General features: G+C 41.3%; 1 protein-coding gene across 5 annotated transcripts in view; it reads left to right on the top strand.

Moving 5' to 3' along the window:
• Positions 1-20,341, top strand: part of PALLD (palladin, cytoskeletal associated protein) — a 738,625-nt gene that overhangs the window by 660,530 nt on the left and 57,754 nt on the right. For all 5 annotated transcript variants that reach the window (XM_030191568.1, XM_030191567.1, XM_030191571.1 and 2 more), the window contains one exon: positions 2,921-3,070. In XM_030191568.1, the coding sequence (XP_030047428.1) occupies positions 2,921-3,070 (150 nt within the window). The remainder of the gene's footprint in view (positions 1-2,920; positions 3,071-20,341) is intronic.

The following is a 20,341-nucleotide window of genomic DNA, read 5'->3' as shown; positions in this document are numbered from 1 at the left end:
TAAATGGTGGGTGTACAATAGATTACAGCTTCAAAACTTTAAACCCAACACATAATGCACAATTATCCTGTTATAGGTGAGGGTCCTGTAATGGTCCAGCAAACCTTGAAAGTTAAGCTAAGTTGCTTTATATTAATTTGGGAAATATTTTATGAAGACTTCTAAAAAAGAAGTTTAAAAATATTGTAAACTAAATAAAAATACATATTAAAAGGAGCGGACCAACGATGAGGCCAGTGAATCACCAGGCTGTGTCTTGGTGTGAAAAGAGTCACTGCTGAGGTCCGGTACTTTAGAGCACTGTAATAATGCATTAGGTGTTGGGTTCAAAGTTTGGAAGTAGATTTAGGACATATGCACATACCCCCTAATTCTAAAAAAGTCACCGAAAATTGTGAGCGCAAATTTGGGCCTGTGTGCAATTTAATTCAATTATGAGCTCATTAACACCATTAATTGGCTTTGTAACAAGCAATTATTGGCACTAATTAGATTTGATTGGGAGAGCTGTGTGTAAATTTAGGCACAGGATCCATACCTAAATTTTATGTTTAAAAAAAGGGGCGGACTTGGAAGGTCATGGGTGGAACGGAGGCATTCTTAGCATTTGCATGCATTGTTATAGAATAAGGGGGTGCATAAATTTGCACCACATTTCAGTTGGTGCAAACAGCTTCATGTAAAGTAAGGCATGTTTCCCGGGAGTAAGCACTGTTCTGTAAACCGTGCCTAACTTTAAGTATGGCTTATAGAATAGCGCTTTTTTTCAATGCTAATTTTTTCAGCACCATATATAGAATTCACCCCATAATTTATAGCATTCTAGAAGTTACACATGTAAGTTGGTGCCTTGCCCATGTGTAAAGTACATGCTATAAAGGATATTTGCATACTTATAAAATAGCACACAGCCAGATTACTATTATTATGCTGTACCTGCATATCTATTTACGCAGCTTCTTATAGAATTGCCTCCTATGTAAGGGGTGCTCAGTATCGATCCTCAAGGTCCACAAGCCTGTTGAGTTTTCATGATTTCCCCAATGAATATGCATGATAATCTATTTGCATACAGTGTAGGTAGTGCATGAAAACAGATCTCTTTCATGCTCATTGGGGAAATCCTGAAATCCTAACTGGGTTGAGGACTGACACTGAGCACCCCTTTCTTATGTGCTTAACTCAAATTTAACATCTTTTAATGTTCAGTAACTTGCATTAACACGTTAACACACATTAGTAAATACAGTCCCTAGTTTGTACCTGAGGCAGTGGAGGATTAAGTGACTTCCCAAGGTCACAAGGAGCTGCAGTAGAATTTAAATCCTGTCTTCCCTATTCGTATAAATGCTTTGGAAAAACCCTTTCATTCTGCCAGGAATTGGAAGCAGAAGAGGAAAACAAGGTTAATTGAAGTGAGTATCGGGGAAATGCCATAAAACTCAGGATTGTATGACACAGGATTTGTCAACAGAAATTCCTTTAGGTGTAATTATATTTGGATTGGATTGTTTGCCAAATCTGCCACTTCTATCACTTCTGGGAAATGTATTGGCATTTTTCCTTTGTAAATGTTTTATGTCCTTGCATGAAATTACTGCAAGTGGTACTCCTTCTGTTTGTTTTTCCAAGGCTCTATTTTTGACATGTAAATAGACATACTCATTCTTCTATTAACATACATAAGAACAAAAATGTTGCTGTACTGAGACAGATCGAAGGTCCATCAAGCCCAGTATCCTCTTTCCAACAGTGGCCAATCCAGGTAACAAGTACCAGCCAAGTAAAGCAGATTTTATGCTGCTTATCCTAGAAGTAAGCAGTGGATTTTCCCCAAGTCCATCTTAATAATGGCTTATGGACTTTTCTTTTAGGACATTATCCAAACCTTTTTAAAACCCTGCAAAACTAACTGCTTTTGCTACATTCTATGGCAATAAATAGCTTAATATAACTAAACTCAATTCTTTCTGTAAAAGAAGTGGCAAGATTTGTAAACCTCTTAAATGCAATGGAGTACAAAAAACTCATAGGGGACAAAGTCTCAGAACCCTTCCTCCACTTCTTATGTATAGAAGAACATATGGTAGGAATATCTCGGCTACATTGACCATCTCGCATCCATAATCAAACAAGAAATCTAGACATTTTTCCTGTTTGAGTCTCGCTGTGAGATGGACAGGTTTTTGGATGTTATGAACAGGACTTTTTTTTTTACAGACTTTTTTTTAATGCCTCTCTTAGGGTCCTGTTTAATAAGGTGCGCTATTGTTTTTAGTGCACGCTAAAAATTAGCGTGCACTATTAGAGACACCCATATATTCCTATGAGTGTCTCTTGCCTTAATGTACACTAATTTTTAGTGTGCGCTAAAAACATTAGCACACCTATAGCGCGGCTTAGTAAACAAGGCCCTTAATATGTTTGTTTGTCTTTCCAGTGTCAGCTCAAGCTGAGGTACAAGAAAAATACAAGACATAAGACTAACACATTTAAGAAAAATATAAAACAATGCAAATAAAAAAGTATAAATATAGAAAATATAAAACAATAAATTATCACAATGTACAGTAGAACATTCAACAGCAAATAGCCTGTAATTAACTTGACCTTGCCTATTGGAAGAACCAGGTCTCAAATGAATGTCATTTAAGGGTGCTAGTGCTTTTGAAAGGTCACAGTTTGTGGAAGGTAGGATTAGGAAGTCTTTGTTTTACAGAAATAGCTTATGATATCTAGGCCAGCATGCCATTATTTGTTTGGAATATTCTCTGTTGCTGTGGCTCTCATTTTCTCCACAACAGCTTTGAGCCCCAGCTGCTCCGTTATAAAAATGTCTGACTAAAGCATCTTATAGTCCTGCGATGGCGATGCTGATAAATCTCACCATCTCTCCTGACCCTCCTCTTTTCCACCACAGATCTATTGGTTCAAAGATGGGAAGCAGATCTCTGTAAGAAGTGATCACTATAAAATTCAGAGAGAAACTGACGGGACTTGTTCTCTCCACACCACAGCTGCAGCCCTAGATGATGATGGGAATTACACCATAATGGCTGCCAATCCACAGGTAAACCAAGGTGTGGCTCTGGGCTATGCATGCGCCTGGACGATATCCTTTGTTCTTTCATTACAGGATGAAGTCATCCTAAAATACCTCACAGATCTATTTTACAGACAAAATAGAAGTGCTTATTGTTTCACAGGGAGGAGCCAGCATGTTCCTTCAGAAGTACAGATGGCTTTTGTTAAAGATTATTTTAAAATGTTCATGTATCCTTGCAATTGTTGGCTTGTCACCTGTATTTTTTCACCTTCACACCATACTTACTCAAGGGTGTGTTCACTTAACCTTTTTTTTAAAGGTATTTTTAGAGTTCCAAAAATGTGCATAGCAGTTACTGATGCAAATAGCAAATAATTAAAAAAAATGTATTACACAAAGTAGGTCAGCAAAATATGAAGTATTTACAGGGGAGCACAAAAGTTGGAACATTGTTTCAAAAGGCTCAGGGAGTCAGCAATTACAAAAAGAGTGGAAAGCACATTCATAGTTCAGCACTTTAACTAGTCAGTATTGGGTTTTCTGTAGGGATGTGTGCAAGGGAAAAAATTTCAGCTCATTTTCAGTTGTTTTGCCTTTTTTTCCTAATTTGTGCATGGGTTTTTTTTTTTTTTTGCTTGTTTCATACATCCTTGAAAATATTCATCCATCGGCGGTCAGCATTATTTTAAACGCTGATTGTCACAAACTAAATTAGCTCTGGATATTGAATGTCAGTCATGTGTGGAAACCAGCATTGAATATCTGGACCTCACCAGACTGAAGCTAGCCACCAGAACTTATGCGAGTCCTAGCCGAAATTCAGGTGGGATCTGCATAAGTGTTTGTGGTCAGATTCCCCTGATTCTGCTTCCCTCCTGAAAAGCAAAGTGTCGTTTCCACACCCCCCCCCCCATCTCCCTCACTCCCTCCCCTAGGCCAAATGTCCACCTCCCAATCTGATCTCCTTGGGAGGAGGAAGGAGCAGAATATCAGGGGGGCATGTCTTGTGGGTGGAGATTCAGTTGTAGGGGGGGGGTCTTGAAGGTGGTTGGATCACATGGAGGGGGGCAGAAGGGAGGGGTGAACTTAGCACACCACTAGCCAAAAGCAGGTACTGGCCAATATTCTGCACCAGCACCCATATTTCTAAGTAACCAAAGTTAGGACAGCCTTTTATGCAGTCCTATTTGGCCACTTATCTGTCCAGGCACCGATGCTGAATATTGCCAGCACTTGCATAACTCTTTAGTTTTTCCCAGACTGTGCTTCTAGGACACCTCTCTTCTGCCCATTTTAAAAATGGGCATGGGGGTAAAGTGAATAGGTAGGTTTAAGAATTGTATATGTATTCAAATAAGTTATATGTAACTGGTCTTGGGGCAGGGGCGTAGCTAGACTTCGGTGGGGGGGGGGGACAGAGCCCGAAGTGCGGGGGCACATTTTAGCCCCCCTTCCCCCCGCCGCCGCCGCCAACCCTCCCCCGAGTCTTCCGCCGCTGCAGTCAGGTACCTGTGCTGGCGGGGGTCCCCAACCCCCGCCAGCCAAAGTCCTCTTCAGCCGGTCTCCGGGCCGGCGCGTTGCTGCAGCTGATGTGGAAGGCCAGGATTCTGTTTCTTCTGTGTGAGTCGTCCTGATGTCCTGCACGTTGAACGTGCAGGACATCAGGACGACTCACACAGAAGAAACAGAATCCTAGGCTTCCACATCAGACAACTCACACAGAAGAAAAAGAATCCTAGGTTTCCACATCAGCTGCAGCAACGCATCGGCCCGGAGACCGGCTGAAGAGGACTTCAGCTGGCGGGGGGTTGGGGACCCCCGCCAGCAGAGGTACCCGACGATGGGGGGCATGTGGCATGTGAGCCCTGATACAGTGCAAATGACTGGCTGATCAGTGGTCACAGCCATTAAAGGCTTGGGAGAAGAGCTAGGCTTTCACTTGCATCTTGAAGAGGAATATCTTGGTATCTATAGCATTTAGCGCGTGCTAGTTTTTAGCACGAGCTAAAAATGCTAGCGCATCTTAGTAAACAGGGCCCTGAGTGTGCCTAAGTGCTACCCATCATGCTCATGCACTGCCCTCATGTACATCCCCTTGCAGTTACATACTAATGTACTTAGCTGATGTTTTATAGAATACATGGATATGGCGCTTGCAACTAGATGCATAGAGTTATGGAATTTCCCTTCTAGGGTATATATTTGGCCTGGATGTATCAAACCAGTTGTAACCGGGACCCTCTGGGTCAAACATATTCTGTAGATCAGGCTTGTCACAGGTACTTTTCGAATAGCTGTACAGAGTATAGTTTGTCTAACTTTTGATTATTGTAATGACTTCTTGGTCGGTATTTCAAGGAATTTGATGAAAGCGCTTCAGGTGCCACTGCAAAAGTTATGGCAAGGTGCTCCCGTTTTTCTCACATTATACCTTTACTTAAAAAACAAAAACCCTTATGTTGGTTTCCAATTGAGCAATGAGTGTGCTGTAAGATCCTGCTACTAATTTTTTAAAGTATTAGCCAATTCTGTTTCAGTAATAGTTTCCTCGAATCTTAAGGTTTACCATCCTACCAGAGCATTAAGATCTGTGCATATTACTAGATGTTCCTTCTATTCACTCAGTCAGATAGGAAAATATAGATTTTTATTATTATTATTATTATTATTGCTGGACCCAGATTGTGGAATTCATTACCTCTCAAGATACGTGAGTTGCAAACATTAGGACAGCTCAAGAAAGAGCTTAAAACATTTCTTTCCAGCAGTGATGTGGAGCACATTGAGATTTGATGGAGAGATTGGCCTAGAAAAGAATGTTCGGGCTGAATAATCTTTGGTCAGTGCTGAAATTTGTTATGGTGTGTTTATTTTATGGTATGTTTGTTTCTCTGTTATCGTATGTTTGGTATTTTATGTCAAGCTCCTTTATATAATAGTGCATAGTACCAATTCCCATGACCAACTTTGGACACACAGACATGCCAAGTGAATCCCAGTGTAAATCCCGGCACACAAATTGAATCCCGGGGTTGTGCGCTCGATAACATCACAGTTAAATTACTGGAATGCACTTGGCCACACCCCTTTTGGGTTGCATGAGACATTGTCGACGTACAACTTTATAGAATAGCACACAGGCAGAAGTACATGCAAATCCAAATAATTGCCCATTAGCACCAATAATTGTCAGTTGGCTTGTTGAGTAATTAATTTCCATGCACATCTCTGGATTTCAACCAAAATTTGACACACAATTGTCGTTGACCTTTTAAAATCTAGGGATATATGTGCAGATCTGCTAAAAATGTACCTAATCTAGACGCATGCTCTGGGTGCCCAGTTGAATGTTGCTGGATGTTTCATTTGAAACTTGGCCTGTTAATAGGTGATCTTTGTGGTACCCTACAGGTCAGTGCCGTAAATGGGGATGATGTGTTACTGAATAGAATGGATTGTTGTCTGTCTAACAAGATCTAAACCATGCAAATACTGGTCCATTGATACTTGTTTCTGACAGCTGTGCCACAGTCTTAAAAGCTGCAGAAAAGCAAGCAACACCAGGATTAGGATGGACCTGTTGTCACAGTTTCTGTGGAGATTGTCTAGCAGAGAAATGAGAATTGTTTCTGTTCCATAACCAGGTCTAAATCCAGTTGATATGGATCCAGCTGGTTTCTTTCTTTTACCCATTCACTGAGTAGAAAGGGAAAGGGAAATGGGACTTGATACACCGCCTTTCTGAGGATTTTGCAACTACATTCAAAGTGGTTTACATATATTCAGGTCATATTTTGTACCAGGGGCAATGGAGGGTTAAGGGACTTGCCCAGAGTCACAAGGAGCTGTAGTGGGAATTGAACTCAGTTCCCCAGGATCAAAGTTCACTGCACTAACCACTAGGCTACTCCTCCACTCAGTCTGGGCTCCTTTTACTAAGCAGTGGTAACCCAATGCGGGCTTACTGCTCGCTATTTAGGAAGTACCACCGGCCTAACACAGCAGCCCAACAGTACTTCCCCCCTCCCCCCACTGCGCCATAATTTCCAGTGCTATGCAAATTTGTAGCCCTGGATACTACCCAGCGGTAATCGGGGTTACCACCGCATAACTGCGGGAGCCCTTACCGCCACCTCAATTGGTGGCAGTAAGGGCTCCCCCCCCCACCCCGAAATGGCCACGCAGCAAGTGCTTTCCTGAAGGAAAGCTAGACCAGCCCTTTTACCAGCTTGGTAAAAGGGTTCCTCGGCACTCATGTAAAACACGTGCTAACGCAGGCCCCCTCTTGCCGCAGCTTGGTAAAAGGGGGGCTTTGTTGTATGTGTTTTCCCAGAAAAGAGATGTTTGTTTTCTAGCTTGTCCTCTTGGTCAAAGGTTCTGTATGGATTGACCTGTTTTATGCTCTGCTGGATTGTTCTTATAATTGAGTTTAGGTGCCAGAGCCGGTGGTGGGAGGCGGGGCTGGTGGTTGGGAGGCGGAGATAGTGCTGGGCAGACTTATACGGTCTGGGCCAGAGCTGGTGGTGGGAAGCGGGGCTGGTGGTTGGGAGGCGGGGATAGTGCTGGCCAGACTTATACGGTCTGTGCCCTGAAGAGGACAGGTACAAATAAAAAGTAGCACATATGAATTTATCTTGTTAGGCAGACTGGATGGGCCGTGCAGGTCTTTTTCTACCATCATCTACTATGTTACTATGTTACTATAATGCTATAGACCTGGACTGATCTTATAATTTCATCATTGTCTTAACATATTTTTATAGCATTATAATGCTGTAGTTGAGATAATTGATAAGCAGTCTGTTCTCCTCTACCAAGCCTTTAATACATGCAGTGGCTGACTATCCACTCACTTCTCATGTGGACTAATTTGCTGCACACTCCGTAATGTAGACAGTTCCTTACATCTTATTCATTTATAAATAATTTGCCTTCAGTTTAGCCTCCCATCTTTCCCAATGACTCAGTACTATCCATCTTGTTCCCTCTGCTGCCTATTAAGATGTTTTATTGTATTGTACAAACAGCATTACCATGTTATTTGAAGGTTCTAATGCTTACCTTTTAAGATGTCTGCACAATACCAATGAAACAGCTTATCTTATCTGTTATATAATGTTCTTTCATCCTGTTTATTACGGTATCATTCACATTTCTGTTATGTGACTTTTGTTTGTTCTTTTTAGTGCTACTACATGTTTAGAGTTCTGAAAATGTATCATATTAGCGCTAGTACTAGGATTCAGTTTGCCATTTCTAAGTTTACCTTGTTTGATTATATTTATCCTTATATTTGGTCATTTTACTATTGTTATACTCAGTGTGTTTTTTCTTGCAAAAAAGGTGCCGGTACTCAAAATGCTAGGCCACCCTTCAAAGGTGGGGAGATCTGTGAGGGACCCACCCCACGATGGCCAGGCTTCCTGCAACCAGTCACAGAATCTATGACAAAGCAGAATTGGTGTGTAGAGCCTGACCGCTTTCATTAAAATTTGGGTTCCATAGGTCAATTTTAGGAGACAATGGAAAAGGTGCCGGTACTCAGTACCCCCTCAAAAAAGCCTTGGTTATACTGTTAACAAAATCATAAGTTTTATGTCAAGCTGTACTTGCTGTATACCACCTTGGGTGAATCTCTTCATAAACGGAGTTATTAGATCCTAATAAATAAATAAATATTTTTTCACCACATTCAGGGTGCATGAAGGTCAACATGCGTAAGGTTTCCTGAACTGGAGCCAGGTGTGTTTCAGTGTATCTCACGTCATATTCAACATAGCTCATCAAACTTCATGTTATCCCAGTTCATTGATTCCCATACAAATAAAAAAAAAAACATCCACAGGCACTCTGCACACAAAAAGCTTCCAAGTGAAAATATATTTTTGTTACATTTGTACCCTGCGCTTTTCCCACTCATGGCAGGCTCAATGTGGCTTACATGGGGCAATGGAGGGTTAAGTGACTTGCCCAGAGTCACAAGGAGTTGCCTGTGCTGGGAATCAAACTCAGTTCCTCAGGCCCAAAGTCCACCACCCTAACCACTAGGCCACTCCTCCACTGCATAGTTTCTTCTTGAAAAAAGGTATAAAATTCATAAGTAGAAAGAACCTGTAGCTTTTTTTTGCAATGCAGGCAGTTTGAGAAAAACAAAAAGAACCGTGACAAATTTCAGAAAGCCCAGTAACTTTTACCATTCAATGCAAATCGAGCTAGATCCAGAGTGGACAATTGAAAAATAAAATCCAATCGAGATCAACCAATTCAGAACCACCATCTAAGCAAGGTCATGTTCCATGTGGGATGCTTCCACTTTATAACTCTACAAATTAGGTGTACTGCATTTCAGTTCCATGCCTGTAATTGTGTAGCATCAAAATGCCTGGAAAAGAGAAATAGAACAAGGTGCTTATGATGTGTCACTGTGTTTAAATTTAGCAGCACGGTGCATCCGTGAAAAAAGCAAGTTGAAACTCGAAAGGCAACTGGACCATCTGCATAATTGGTGCATGGAATGACTGTAGATGAGATGATGGCAGAAGAGACGAGCTAGGCTAAAAATACAAATAGGATTATGTTCTAAAATAACAAAGTCTGTAATTAAGACTCAGTATAATCTAAACACGAGTGCTGTGTAATGTTATTCCCGTTGCTAAGTTTCTGTGCATGTCACTTCCTCTTTGAAACTGTCCTTTAGCTGTCAATCCTTGATCTTGTTTCTTGATGGCACAACTATGCTAAACCACATATTGAATTTATTAGACTGCAAAATATAAATGTTATTTCCACACTGTGTAAACAACACAGTCCCACCACAGGCTATTACATCATTTTGAGTTAGAAGTTTGATTACTGCAATAGAGAATGTGCATCTAAACCCCTGCAGGTTCAATAATGTTTTTGGCACTTGGAAAATCCAGTTGATACTTAATAATACCTTTGATTACAACTATAATCCTCTGCAGAACAACTGAGGAGGATTTTGGATATGACAGGCCACCTTATTAAGTTATGAATACTGGAGATCCAAGTGGCATTTGATGGCATGGTTTAATAATGTAAGCACACATGAAACATCACTGTTCTAGACATCAAAGGTTTACCTTCAAATAGGCATAATGTGAGATTTTAAAGGATAATTTCACCCCAGTTTATCAATTTAGTATGTTTCTCAGAATAGTCCCTTGTTCATCATCGTCACAGTGAACAGTAATCGAGGCCAAATGCACTGGGTTGCTTCTTTGTGGAGCATTATATGGGTGCAGTTAAATTATCTCAAAGCAAAAAGGAGGCTTTGGAAATAGAAAGGGAAATTAAGGGCCACACTTATCTGACTTACCGTGAACTGCTGTCCCTAGGGAGTGATGCAGTCCAGTGTACTTATGTGGACCAACAGAACATTCCCAGTCAGCAGAGGGTATGCCTGAACCCTGGAATAAGTCTTCAGCAGGGGTTCTCACTTCTCACCCAGTCCTTGGAACACATCCAGCTAGTCAAGTTTTCACACTCACAGTGAATATGCATGAAAGAGATTTGCATACAATAGAGGCTGTACATGCAAATTTATCTCATGCATATTTATTGTGGATATCTTGAAAACCAGACTGGTTTGTTGTGTCCCAAGACTGGGTTGCAAACCCCTGGTTTAAAGTGCTCTTGTCCAGGAGAGGAGGAGGAGAAGTGGACCCTCCTGAGTGGAAGTCTGCCCAAGAGAATGGGGGGCCATACAGAGAGTCACCTCTTCTATTTTAAGCAGGGTCCTTATCACCACTTGCCCCCCTTGGCATTGGGACTGCCATCTGGAGAAGCTGTAAGCAATCGTGGGGAACAAGCTCAACTGTCACTTGAATGACATATTCATGGGAACTGTGAATAGGTTCTATCTGGGAGCAGGTTTCCCCTGCTCAACTGATTGATATGGAGGAGAAAAATGAACACCAGATTTTAGGGTGGGGGTCTGGCAGTGGCTAGCTGCTAAATTTAACCGCTTGAGCTGGGCATCATTGGACTATACTATTTGCTAACTGGAAAGCCATCCATATGGTCTTGCGGCCAAATGTCCTAACCTCAAATTAAATTTATGGGAAGAGGCTTCCATTTTAGGGTGATTTTTTAATAATATATTTTCCAAGTGCAAGGTCTGTTTCACACTGCCTCCATTATAGGCAAATTGATCTCATGCACATATGTTGTGGACATCCTGAAAACCAGACCCACTGTGTGCTGAGGACTGGGTTGAACTCTTGGTCTATCCTGATTTTCATTAAAATCCAAATCTTCTGAACCAGGTTTGTGTTTGACTGCCAGATGGGGATGGGCAGGATAATTTTTCATGATCACAGCAAGCATTCCACCTGACTCGTAACTCTTGGGGCCACTTTTAAAGCAGCTGGATGCTAAGAGAGGATCTGGCTCAAAAGGCTTCCTTGCCAAGACTTGCAGATCAGGTCCAAAGTGAGACTAGAATTGTTGAAAGTAGCTCAAACCTTGAAATGTTGGACACACCAGCTCAAACTTTGAGTCTCCCAATAGACAGAGACCATTCATTGTGCCTTCATAGTAACATAATAGATGACGGTAGATAAAGACCATCCAGTCTGCCCCACAAGCTAAACTCATTGTATGTGATACGTTATATGTATACCTGTCCTTGGTTTGTCCTTGAGGAAAGCAACTGAAAAATGGCTCAGATCAAATCTGATGACACTCCAAGTTTCCATTCCTAATTTGGAGTGGAAAAGTCAGCATCATTTATATATTTTTCTTTCATTATATTTGCAGATGCTCATTGACTTTGGCATTCTGAAGAGTTTTCCTTTTATAATGTTCTGCTCAATGTTTTTGTGAGCAGTACAGAGAAGGGTTAAGAGTGATTGTCTTTTTTGTGGCCGACGCTAACATTTTCAATAGATGAGGTATGCCAGGAGTAGATGATATAAGAAGTGATCTCGTAAAACTCAGGGAGTATTCAATAGCTTCGTAAACTATGTTCCAACACTAAACTAATTCAGAATTGCGCCTTTGGTGCATTCATCCAAGGGAACAGTAACGTAGCATGAGGCAAAACTACTGATGGTGATAGAGCACTTTGGAATGATATATCCAGTGATTTCAAAGTAGTAAACCGGTGCAATGAGGCAGTGAGCACAGCAGGAGGGATCCTTGGATGCATAAGGAGAAGCATAACTAGTACAAAAAAAAAGAAATGACACTATTGTATGGATCACTGGTGAGACCACACTTGTACTGTGCCCATTTTTATGGGTCCTTCCTTCAGAAAGACATAGAAAAGAGGCAAGCCAGTTAGGACTTGGCAAAAATATGTGGTTTCAAAAGCTGTGTTAGGTGAAACTTAGCATCTAAAGCTCATTTACTAAGCTACATTAATATTTTGCTGCTGTTATGCATTAATAGTTAAAATTAATGTGTAATAACTGGAAAGCTGAGTTAATGGTTGGAGGAGCCTGTAATGTTTTCCCATACAGTTAACAGGCAGTGTACTTACTGCACTTTAATTTCATTTGAATATCAGACACTGCTGCTGACTCCCTGAATTAAGGTGGGTCCTGGCCAATATTCAGCTTCTCATAGTAACATAGTAAGTGATGGCAGGAAAAGACTGAAACGGTCCATCGTCTGCCCAACTGTCACACATATTATCAATTCATGATTAAATCAAAAACGAATATGATGTAAAATACTTGATCTTGGTCTTTCTTTCGCATTTCTGGAACATATACCATAGAAGTCCTCCCAGCTCTGTCCTTACGTTCCAACTATTGGAGTTGCTGTCAAAGCCCACTCCAGCCTGTCTTGTCATTTGCGGGACACAGACTGTAAAAGTCTGCCCAGCATGATCCCTTTCCAGCCCATCCTAAACCGGATTGCTATATACGGGACACAGACCGTACAAGTCTGCCCGGCACTGGCCCTAGTTCATCATAGCCGGAGTCACCATCTAACTTCAGTCAACACATTCACACACATGCAACCATTTAAGTTTTTAGAGATCCTCTGTGTTTATCCTATGCCAATTTGAATTCTGTCACCATTTTTGTCTCTACCACCTCCCTCGGGAGAGCATACCAGGCTTCGACCACACACTCTGTGAAAAAGAATTTCCTGACCTTATTCCTAAGGCTACTGCCCCACAACCTCAATTGATGTCTTCTAGTTTTACTGTTTTCCCTTCTCTAAAAAATATTTGTTTCTATATTAATACATTTCAAGTATTTAAACATCAGTAGCATATCTCACCTGTCCCTTCTTTCCTCTAGGGTATACATATTCAGGTCTTCCAGTCTCTTCTTATACGTCTTTTGGCAAAAATGCCATACCATTTTTGTTTCCTTCCTGTGGACCGCCCAAGGCACAGTCCTCCCACAGAAGTTGTTTGACAGATCTGGGCTATCATAAACCTAGACCTGTCAAACAGCAGAAGAGGTTTGACAGGTCCCGGATTTTCTCCCAGACCTGTCAAACCTAAGCCAGCTCCCCCCCCCCCCCCCCCCCCCGAACACAAGACCTGGAGGTCTGGTGGACTTCCAGGCCCATCCCACCAAAGCACAAAACCCTAGTGGTCAGGTGGAGCTGCTAGCTTCCCACTCCCCCCCCCCCCAAATCACAGAAAAATGCCCTGGTGGTCCAGTGTGACTGCTGTCTATCTGCCCCTCCACTCCTTGCGGCCTACCTCTCTATAGTAGTGGTAGTAGTTGAAGGAGGGAGGGACTAGCACTCTCTCCCTCCTCTTCGGGGGCCTTCCCAAAATGATGGCGTCCTGCCCTGCCCAGTGTATCCTGGGAAGCGCAGGGTAGGGCTTAACTTTCATATATGGGTTAAGCCCCTCCCGGTGCATCCCAGGATGCACCGGACTGGGCGGGATGCCACCATTTTGAGAAGGCACCCGAAGAGGAGGGAGGGAGTGCCAGTCCCTCCCTTCTCCAACTACCACCACCACTACAGACAGGTAGGCCGCCGGGGGTGGAGGGGGGCAGTTTGATAGCGGTCCCACTGGACCACCAGGGTTTTTGTGCTTTGGGGTGGGAGGCCTGGAGGTCCACCGGACCTCCAGGTCTTGTTTTTTGGTGGGGGGGGGGGGGGGCAGGCTTAGGTTTGACAGATCCGGGAGAAAATCCAGGACCCGTCAAATCTCTTTAGTGGGTCTCCCTCATTCCTCCCTCACTAGCATGCCAGCTCTGAGCTGGCATAAGGTTTGCAGCGGTAGCAGCACTCTTGTTTGGCGCCCTGCCCGCTGATCATGAGGGATGAATGCGGGAGACCCTTGTTTGTATGCATTTGCATGCAATTAGCATTCAGAGCCGGCAAGCACTTTATTACAAGGGCTCAATGGCTCTGATCATCGGACGGGAGCAAACACAGGTGTTAGGGCGCTAGTATGGCACTATTAGCCTTTAGCGCCTGTGTTTGCTTCTGATCATCGGCACATAAATCAATTCTTTGTTTGAACTGGCCAAAGCTAAAATTCATTAAGCTAGTTAGGACATAAACTAGTAGGTAGTAGATATTGGGGCCACAGGATACGATTGCAATTGCAAATTAACCGTTTGGAATTTTTGTTAATTGATTTTATTTACACCTTTAGTGGGTGGCCTTAATGAGGGCACTTTACAATGTTACACCACTTAACTCACTGTCAGCTTCACCATGAGGAAGAGTGTATGGCTTCAATTTTCCTTTCTCAAGGAAAGGAATAGTCGCACTATAGGTTGCTGTTCCAATATCCATTTTACTTAATGATCAAATTTTCCATCAGTCTCATTCAACATGATATAACTTTAATGATTGTTTATATAGAGGTGGTATTTTTTGTTGGATTTTTTTGTATATTTTACATTGTTTTAGTTTGTGTATTGTATATACTGATTATGTACAGTATATTGTAAACCATTTTGGATGATTTTCAGGAAGGCACTATATATGTATTTAAAAAAATAAATAACACCACAGCTGCTATACTTATAACCCAGGATTTGCATCTCTCCCATTCTCTGCAACAGCAAGCACTCGGCAAGTCCTTGGTTCTTTCACTGACTTGATTTACTCCAGACCCTTGTTGTCTCCCCGGGCAGTTTCCTGGTATGCCAAAGACATTTTGGCATCTATGCTTTCTGCTTCTTTATTTCACCAGCCAGCAACTGGTTTCATTTTTCTTTTCCATTCAGGATATACCTCTCTCCCTCTTTCTACATGAAGAGGGGGAATTTATTTCCTTTTAAAACATCAGCATAATACAGATTAAAACAAATCAAATTAAAACAGATCTTATTTACCGCCAAAGTACACTTCCAGGGTTCAGTGCGATTTACACCATGTATAATAAAACAACAAAATAAAACAGTTCATTAAACAATTAAAAACCATCACATATTTTCTGAAACAAAACAGTTTTTAACCTCTTTCTAAAGCTAAAAAAAATTATTGTCTAACATAATAGCAAGCGACAGAGAATGCCACAAAGAAACTCCTAAAACGGAAAATAAAAAATTAAGGAGGTCTTTTACTAAGCGGCGATAAGCCCAATGCGTGCACTATTTCCCCAGTGTGCACCATGTCTGGTCCTTCAAAAATATTTTTATTTTTGTAGCGCTGGTGTTTACCCGGTGGTAATCGATTACTTACAGGTTAGCGCAGAAGCCCTTACCGCCACCTCAGTGGGTGGCAGTAAGTGCTTCCCTCTGAAATGGCCATGTGGCAAGTGCTTCACTTGCCGCACAACCATTTCTTTAAAAAAAACAGCCTTTAACACACTGTGGTAAAAGAGGGCCTCAGCGCACGTCAAATACACACGCTGATGCCAGCACAGGCCCCTTTTTGCTGGAGCTTAGTAAAAGGACCCCTTAGGCCCCTTTTTACAAAGTTGTGCTAGCAGTTGGCAGTACAGTACAGTTGGCAATGCCACATGGCTTTGTGATCTGGGGATTAAGTATCTTTTGGAACCAAACTCTCTTATAAAAAGTTGGAGATAAAATCAGTTGTTCTCGCAGTCGAGCAGATCAACCCATACATAATGATACAATATTAACCCACAATTCATATGTAAAGCCATATAAACTTTGAAAAAACATACAAGCAGCTTTAAACTTTATTCTTTCAGCTATAGGAATCCAATGCAATTTGATGAGGTATGATGAAACACTGGTATAGCTGTTCAGTCTATAAATCAATCTCACTGCTGTGTTTTGTATTAACTGCAATTTCTTCTGGTATTTTTTCATGATACCAAAAAAATAATAATCTAACCCACAGTGCAAAAGCTTGCATTCACTCATATGTGAATGCAAGCTTACTATTAGATTGTAAGCTCTTTGAGCAGGGACTGTCTTTCTTCTATGTTTGTGCAGCGCTGCGTACGCCTTGTAGTGCTATAGAAATGCTAAATAGTAGTAATAGTAGTAGTAGTAATATGTCAATAAAACCGAATAATTATTCTTTCTTCCATAAAGTAACAGGGTACATCTTCACTGTTTTTCCCCTCTTGCATCACTCTCACTTTCTCTTTCCCCTTGGTATTTATTTCGCCTATCAGAGGAAAATTCTGAGGGTTATATAGAGGGGCAGACTAATGGTACATATTAATATAAAAAAACAAAGTAATAAACTAACCATAACAACCTTCAAAAACAATCTTTAACCTGGGTTTAAACAAAATATGGGGGAATCCTGGATGTCAGGAGGAAACTCATCCTGACGACATTGAAATTGCATTCCTGTTTCTGTGCTGATAGATCCTATGATAGCGCTGCCCTTATCCCCAATATCAAAAGGACATTCCTGTTTCTGTGTTGATAGACCCAATGGCAGCCCTGCCCTCATTTCCAACAACTCTGGAGGGTGGCCATGCTGGATGGGATAAATTTTGACTTTCCTGCAGCATACCTATCTGTAACTGCTCTTACTGTTTGCTTTTGTATAGCTTTAGTGCTTTTCTGTTTCTGTGCTGAAAGATCTGACAGTAGCCCCTCCCTCATCCCTAATGTCATTGGAAGGTGACCACACTAGATGGGATAAATTTTGACTTACCTGCGACCGTCATGCTCCTTTGCACGCTTCTTCTTGTGTCGCCTTCACATCTTCATTATCTCATACTTTTGATGGTTTATTTTTTTTTTTTTTGCTTTATACCTGTGCATTTTGGCTCCCACCCAGCTCCTGTGTCATGCAGTCATCCTTCAGTAAAGTGCCTGGTTTTACCCCCATAGACTTTGTCTTGTGCATCGGAAAATTTGGGAAGTTTATGCACTTTGTATGTTTGCTACATGAACATTCTTTGAAACCTAAAAGCTCTCTGATTTTTGACACTTATTGAACAAGTCCAACCTGCAGTAACGGCAGTGACAGAGACTTGGTTGCAGGAAAGGGGTCCTTTTCCATCTCTGAATACCTAATAGTTCAGTGGTATAAACCTTTTACTCGTACCAGTCTACTTATATATCTTGCCTTGCCTCTCTCTGTAGCTTCAGTTGATTATTTTAGTTCTCTAATTGCAGAGTCCACGCTTTGGTCAGGTCCACTCTTATTGATGGGGGATTTTAACATCCATCTTCCAACTTAGAATCCCATTTCATGCATTTGCTAAAGGAGACCTGTTTTATTTTACTTTTGACTTTACTGATACACACCGAGCAGGTCACTGCAATCAGGAATTTCCTGTTGCTGCTACTATTGATCTTTCTATACCAGTCTCTTGGTCCGAACATTTTTTGATTCAGTTCAGTTGCTGTAGGCTATATTATTCCCCTGGTTGTACTATCATACCACCTAAAAATAATCGGAATATTTTCAGTTCTTGATAAAAATACCTTCTTTCAACGTTGTAAGCAAGCTCGATATGAGTCAACCCGGAATTCTAGATTCTATTTTTTAGCACTGTCTCTATGGAATAATCTACCCTCCATCATTAGATCAGAATGTTCTCTTACAAAATTCAAAAAACAACTTAAAACTCACTTCTTTCACTTAACTTTTCCATTTAGCTCTTGTTAATCGTGCCCAGCCTATTTCTATCTGATTTGAACACACTGTATCTTGGGATATTTTTACTGCGTTTGAGTGATTGCTTGTGTCTGAGTGATTGTTTCCTTTCCTATTCCAACTGACATTTCTTTGCTTGTCCTGATTTTATGTTAATATTTTATATTGCTAACCGCTTTGGCCTATTGTTACGTAAAGACGGTATATCAAGTTTTAAATAAACATAAACATATTACAGCATTAGCAGATATTTCCCACTTGTCTGTGGAAGATAGTGTCTGTGCTGGTTCTGCATGTGTTTCTAGTTTTGGATAAATAGGCTCCATTGTTCGTCTCCTCCTGGACCTCATCATCAACACTACCCATGTTTCTGCCCTAAATTGAGAATTTGTAAATGGACTGTGCAGAGGGTAGAATGGGAGTGGAGGAAAACTAGATTATTCAGTGCCTTGAGGACGAGTGGGGCCTTCCAAAGTGAGCATAAAGCACAACTGACTGAAGCCAAACACTCATTTCTAAATGAGTTTCTGAAGCTGAAAGATACCCTAAACAACTTTTTTTCATGACTGAAGTTTTATGGTAGTCTAGGCTCCCTTCTGAACCTCAGTTTACTCTAGATTTCTTTGCTTAGTATAATGTGGACAATTTCCCAGTCCACCTCCCTCTTTTCAATTACAAATGACACAACACAAATGTCTGACATTGCTGCCAGGATGTCTCACTGCCATCTGAAAATAAACATGACCAAGACTGAGCTTCTTATCTTTCCCCCTAAACCAACCTCTTCTCTTCTCCCATTCTCTGTTTCTGTGGATAACACTCTCATTCTCCCTATCTCATCAGCTCGTAACCTTGGGTTCATCTTCGACTCCTCTCTTTCCTTCTCTGCACATATTCAGTAAATTGCTAAAACCTGTCATTTCTTTATAATATCACCAAAATTTGCTCTTTCCTTTCTTAGCACACTACTAGAAACCTTATCCACTCTGTTATCACCTCTCGCTTAGACTATTGCAACTTGCTTCTCACAGGTCTCCCACTTAGCCATCTCTCTCCATTCTGTTCAAAATTCTGCTGCACAACCAGTGTTGATATGCTCATATTAGTCCTCTCCTCAAGTCACTTCATTGGCTCCCTATCCATTTCTGCATACAGTTCAAACTCCTCTTATTGACTTACAAGTGCATTCACTCTGCAGCTCCTGAGTACCTCTCCACTCTTATCTCTGCCCACACTCCTCCCCGGGAACTCCATTCACTGGGTAAATCTCTCTTATCTGTACCCTTCTCCTCCACTGTTAACTCCAGACCATAGGCGTAGTTTGACTGTTTCATTTGGGGGGGCAAAGGATGGGGCGGGGCATATTAGCATATCATTTGCATATATACATATGCAAATGATATGCTAATATGGAGGAAGGAAGGAAGGGAAAAAGAGCTGGTTTTTTTTGGGAATAACCATAATGAATATGTATGAGATATCAAGCCAGCTCTTTCTCCTTTCCTTCCTTCTTTCCTCCTTACCCAGCACTCCCTCTTCCACTCCAGTAGTATTTCCCCACCCCCTTTCCCATACCATGCCAGTGTTGACCTTAGAAATGCATAAGCTCTATATGTAGATCCTTCAAGAGGTAGTGTGTCATGATTTAGGCTCTACACCCTTTCTGATGTTTTGGTGCCACCTCAGTAAAGCCAACACACAATCTCTCCACTGCAATACACTATACACAAACTTGTGCAAAAACACACTCATAACCTTACTAAACCATAACAGCACTAATTCCAAGGACAGGACAAGCTGCAACCTTATGCGTGAAAAGGCAGAACTGTAATTACACCAGGCTCTAAAACACCAATACACTACCTCGTGAAAAACACATATCACAAGGAACTAGAAAGCAAAAAATATGAAGGCAAAATACTGAACTGGAAAGTTAACTAAAGAAGTCAGACTCAGCATGCAGCAATACCAGAAAAATTGAAACTTACATGCAAAATTTCACAGATACACATTTCAAAAAGCTGACATATTCCAATGAATAAATTCTGAATAAAATACTTTTTTCTACCTTTGTTGTCTGATCATTTAGTTTTTCTATTCGCTTTGGTCCCAGTGTCTTCTGTTTTATGCAGTGTCTTCTTTCCATTTGATATTCCATTTAATAGATTCAAAATAAAATACTTTTTTGTACCTTTGTTGTCTGGACATTTTACTGTTCCATCATGCTGGTTCCAGTTTCCTCTTTTCCTGTCTTTCTGCTAATTCTCCTTCAACTGCTTGCTGTCCATTTGTATTTTCTCTTCT

The sequence above is a fragment of the Microcaecilia unicolor genome, chromosome 2 (assembly GCF_901765095.1).
Source record: "Microcaecilia unicolor chromosome 2, aMicUni1.1, whole genome shotgun sequence".
Lineage (NCBI taxonomy): Eukaryota > Metazoa > Chordata > Amphibia > Gymnophiona > Siphonopidae > Microcaecilia > Microcaecilia unicolor.
The sequence above is the reverse complement of the archived record's forward strand: the minus strand, read 5'-3'. Positions and strand labels throughout refer to the sequence as shown.